Source organism: Haliaeetus albicilla, chromosome 26, assembly GCF_947461875.1.
Source record: "Haliaeetus albicilla chromosome 26, bHalAlb1.1, whole genome shotgun sequence".
NCBI lineage: Eukaryota > Metazoa > Chordata > Aves > Accipitriformes > Accipitridae > Haliaeetus > Haliaeetus albicilla.
Window position 1 is genome coordinate 5,956,570 of NC_091508.1, and position 4,628 is coordinate 5,961,197.

The 4,628-nt window shown below is 47.0% G+C and overlaps 1 protein-coding gene across 2 annotated transcripts; it reads right to left on the reverse strand.

The window, feature by feature from the left end:
- On the reverse strand, window positions 1-4,219 carry SRSF3 (serine and arginine rich splicing factor 3). Of its 2 annotated transcripts, none has more exons than XM_069770547.1 (4): window positions 4,092-4,219; window positions 3,070-3,277; window positions 2,385-2,519; window positions 1-210 (listed from the first exon to the last, which is right to left on the reverse strand). In XM_069770547.1, exons 2-4 carry the CDS (start codon window positions 3,273-3,275, stop codon window positions 42-44), a joined length of 510 nt encoding a protein of 169 aa, XP_069626648.1. In that variant the 5' UTR covers window positions 3,276-3,277; window positions 4,092-4,219; the 3' UTR covers window positions 1-41. The 2 variants fall into 2 exon arrangements, with proteins under 2 accessions (XP_069626648.1, XP_069626649.1); XM_069770548.1 differs by lacking the exon at window positions 1-210 and adding an exon at window positions 217-1,546.
- Between the last annotated feature and the right edge of the window lie 409 nt (window positions 4,220-4,628).

Here is a 4,628-nt window from a genome sequence, read left to right on the forward strand (position 1 = left end):
TCCAGGCAAGCAATGTAACAGAAGTAAACCCTTTTCTCCCTTTACCGAATTACAAAGCCTACCCTGGAGTCTATTAATGCATACAGCCCAAATGTTAAACTGTTTTGGTTCATTTCTTTGTAAACCTCCTGGAGTGAAATCGTCCATGCTGTAATTAACTGATGCATACCTGCTGCGGCTACGAGAAAAGCTTCTCCACTTCGCGGTGATCTAGAACCAGAAAAAGAAATGTGAGGCCTTTTTTATCAATTCTTTTAGCAATAATGGGGTGAGGCATTTCCCAACTTGTCAAACTCACTGTTGGGCCCAGGGAACGTGCCAAGAATAACTGGCATCCATCATCCAGTAAAAGGCATGGAAAGATTAGGCAGTAAAACAAAGCTCAGTGTGAACAGCACGTTTCCAACCACGAATTCACTTTAACTAAGAATGCTTCATAGCAGAGTTGTCCAATGCAACACTTTCAACTAAATACACTGCCAGAACACCACACCAAAGTCCCACAAGTGGTTCCAAAAAAAAAAAAAAAAATAGCACAGACCAAATGTTTTGGAACCCATGCAAGCCAAAAAGGTCCATAACAAGACATAAGAGATACCAAGTGGAAAAAAGTGAAATGCGCTCAGTGTAAATATTGATAATGCCATTAAGTGCTACATTAGAACTGCATATTTGTGATTGTCATTTTTTAATGCCATAGAGTGTGTTTAGACTATTTTCTTAAAAAATAAAAATAAAAAAAAATAACCTTAGCTCGGCCCAGTTCATCCCAAAAAGTAATTGTTTTAAGTTTTGAAAACTGTTAGTAAAACCATTTAAAGGTGATAGGATTTTTCTGGCAAGGAAAAGCTAAGTTTGTTAGAGCTTTATTAAAAATTTAGTTTGGCATCTCACATGCAAATATACTGGTTTTTACGTTATTCACAGTGTAAGAGCTTCCATATCACCCTTAAAAGTTTTCTCAAGCAACATATGTACGTTACCACTCAATTATGCACAGCCAGCCTTTGATTGAGAAAAGTAATTACTTATAAGCCGCTTACTCCTTATTTTAACCAGCAGTAAACTGTATAAGCAGGAAAAACTTACTAGTTTTTGGTTTCAACAAGCTAGAAATGGTGAGGTGAGGCTGCCGGACTGACTGCCAAGAAGAATTTGCTGAAAAGGTTTTGCCAGATGTTGCGTTGTATTTAGTTGGTTGGCGAAGGGGGTGTTGTGGATTTTTCCTGCTTTTTTGTTAGCCGAAGGCTGCTGCTGTAGTTGTTGTGAAGACATTTGGTAAATAAACAGCTGAGCTGATTGGCCGGGAATGTGTGGGCGGTCGAGGTGGCTGCTGCCGATTTGGTTAAGGTTGGAGAGAAGGCTGAGAGAAAACAGCATGCTCGGGAACCAAAGGGCGGTGCAACCTGACGACTGGCCATGCCTGGGTCATGTGAAACGACACCAGCCAAGCTGAATGGGGCGCGCTGGTCACATGACGCTGAAAGGGCTAGTTGACTGGCTAATGCAGACTCAGAGGGTGGTGAGAAGAGACATGATGGTGACTCTGTAACGGGTTCATTTTTATTAATAGATGGACCAAAAAGCATAAAAAAAATGAAAAACAAGCCATCAGTACAACCATCTATTAGCTAACAAATACTCCTAATGTGTTATTTTTCAACAGCAAAAGGGTAAGCTTGAAACCCTGACTTGTGAGGACTTCACTCACCTGCAACAGGTAAATTCAGTCCTGCAAAAACCACGTTGCAGACTTAAACTGCCAGACAAGCTAGTCTGGCTCCAAGAACGTGTCAGTTACCAAAAATCCTGCTATATTTTAGAGCTGGGTTTGCATACCTCAAGTGACAGGATCGTCACATGATGCTTTAATTCCAAACTAACACTAAAGTGTAAAGATTCTAGATGTTTAGAGCAACTGTTACTTCATCTATTATTAAACAGCTGCCTACTTGGAAAGTATTTAAATTGTGCAAACAAAGCGGAGAAACACATCTGTATGGAAATGCTAAGCTGCTGTATGTCATGTTTCGCCATTATGGAATAAAGGAAAGGAACAGCCTAAGTTGAAGTATGGGGAAGAAAGGGAAAGTGTGACTAGAAGATGAGCAGATTTTAAGAGGAACGAGGATAGGTCCAGGATAGAGGGCGCTGACTACCAACTTGCACAGTGACCTAAGGACAAAAGCCAACATTCAACACAACTTAAGTTCACCTCGATTTTGTGGGGTTTGGGGGTTTTTCTTTTTTTAGCATTTGCCATCTCCAAATTGTGATCAGATAGATGAATGTTATCCATCAACATGCTTTTAAAAAGCCTGCTTCTAGGATGCTAAGTGGTAACAGTGCCAACAGCTCTATGAGTGTACTTTGACCTAGGGTACCTGCGACGAGGAGGAGGACTTCTCCTGCGATAGTCATCTCGAGGACGCCTGCCCCAGGATGGAGGTGGACCACGGTTCCGACTCCGTTTCTCACCATTGGAGAGTTCCACTCTGACACGACACCCACAGAGGGTTCTGGGAAAAGAGATTGACATTGGTTGGCATCTCCAGGGGCAAGTCTCCATGCAGAAGAAAACTGACGGAATCGAGAGGGGGAAGGGAAAAGGCAAGGGCAAAAACATTCTGCCTATACACATTAGTTGAAGTATACAGTATTTGGAGTCTAAAAGAGTAGACTCCAGCATGACAGACCAAAGGTTTGGCCACTTCTGAAAGCTTGCCATACTATTAAAGTGGGCAGAGAAGGAACCAAGGACCGTCTCCCTCACCAGTTTTGCGTCTTTATAGTAACACCATCTTGAATTTAACTAATGCACACCAAGAGGTCCAAGTCATGCCTAGCTTGGGAGTCCAACTCTGTAACATGTAAAATTCACTGTCCCAATGCTATTCCCACGCTATTAAGAAAGACTACCCTTATATCACCATACAAATAAATACTGTGTAACAAACGTGTCAAGTTGTTAGTTTTGCCAGTTGAAGCTTCCCAATTTAAACTGCATCACTACCCACAATTTCTCTTATTTTCACCAGGCAAGCCAAACACGCAAGAAGCACATTTTACCTTCCATCTAGTTCTCTTACTGCATCAGCTGCATCTCGTGGATCTTCAAATTCCACAAAGGCAAAACCAGGAGGATTTCTTGCCACCCATACACTGCGCAGTGGTCCATAGTAGCCAAAAGCTCGCTCTAGTTCAGTTTTGTTGCCATTGTTTCCAAGGTTACCCACATAAACCTTGCAGTCCAGCGGACAAGAGTCACGATGCATCGCTAGGACAAAAAAAAAAGCTCATGTATATTTAGCACACAGCAAGTGTTTATTCACTTACAAGGGAAGCAGTTCTGTTGGTTGCTTTTCCCAGAAACTTCCAACAGTGATATGGTCGGACGTGATAAAAACATTAACCTGTGTGGAAGGGGCGGTGGAAGGAAGAGAGTGTTTAAAACCAAACAGAAAAGCTAGCTGCTATATCGTAATCGTGATTAAAATTCACTACTTCAGGGAATTTCCTTTACTTTTAAGGCCCCCAACTTTGAAGGGCAGTGTTTCTCAGCGTCCCTCTCGCCTGCCACAGGGTTACAGCGGGGGCCGGGCCTGCAGGGGGAGCGCTGCGCGCGAGAAGGGCTCCATTGTTCTCGGAGCGGGATCCGGGGGAAGCTGCACATGCCGAGGGGGAGAAGCAGCGCCATGTCCGGCAGACACCACGCCGGGAGCGCTCGGGGAATCCCTCCCGAGTATCTCCTCAGCGCTGCGTGCGCGGCGTGAGGAACCAGCGCTCCCCCGGAGCGGGCGGGAAAGGCGCCACCACCACCCCCGCGGCACCTCCCGCCCGGCCGCACCTCGCCTCACTGGCCACGGAGAAAAGGCGGCGAGCGGGCTCTTCAAGGCAATCCGTGGTCTACCCGCCTTCTCCCCGCCCGGCCTTCCTCAGCGTAGCAGCAGCCACCGCCCGCGGCCCAGCTTTACAAAATGGCGGCTGCTCTTTGTTTGCCGCCACCGGGCCCCGCCGCTTCCATCCGCCCTGCCGGGGACCGAGACCGCGGGTGCCGCCTCCCCCCCGCCCTCCGAGGTGAAGATCCTCACCGATGCTAAGAGGGAGGGCGCGCGAAGGGAGCCCGCGCTAAATTCGTAGCCGACTCGACCCTCAACGAGACTCCCGCTCCGCTTTTCCTCACTGGACAAAATGGCGGCAGGCGCCTACCCCGCCCGCCTTTATATAGGGACAGTCCGCTCCTACGTAAGAGCATGCAGCAGCAAATCAGAGGGCGCCGTTCCGCTGATTGACAGCTCCTCTGAGCCCACCGCCTCCGCGCGGCCCCAAACGGCGGCGGGCGGGCTTCACCTCAGCGCGAATGGCGGGAGCTCTCAGGTCGGCCGCTTCCCCTCCTCTCGTCCAAAATTTCGGTTTAGAAACCGATTACCGAGGGGAGACGTCAGGTCCCTCAAATCACGAAATGGCAACACGCCCAGGGAGACTCTTTTGCTGGCTAAACGGAAAAAGAAGGTTTTGTTTACTTGTGTCTCCCTTACCCGGTGGGATACATTCAGACTATGTTTTTTAAGCAGCATCCCCTCATCATGAGGGTTTTACACGTATGAAAGCTTCGATTCACTAATAGC

What these genes read in the sequence shown, in the direction of transcription:
- SRSF3 (XM_069770547.1), bottom strand. Translation starts at nt 3,275, where the DNA reads ATGCATCGTGACTCTTGTCCGCTGGACTGCAAGGTTTATGTGGGTAAC. An exon ending in GTAAGAGAACTAGATGGAAG is followed by an intron (nt 2,520 to 3,069) that starts GTAAAATGTGCT and finishes CTCTTTTCCCAG; the next exon opens with AACCCTCTGTGGGTGTCGTG. An exon ending in AGTCCTCCTCCTCGTCGCAG is followed by an intron (nt 211 to 2,384) that starts GTACCCTAGGTC and finishes TTCTGGTTCTAG; the next exon opens with ATCACCGCGAAGTGGAGAAG.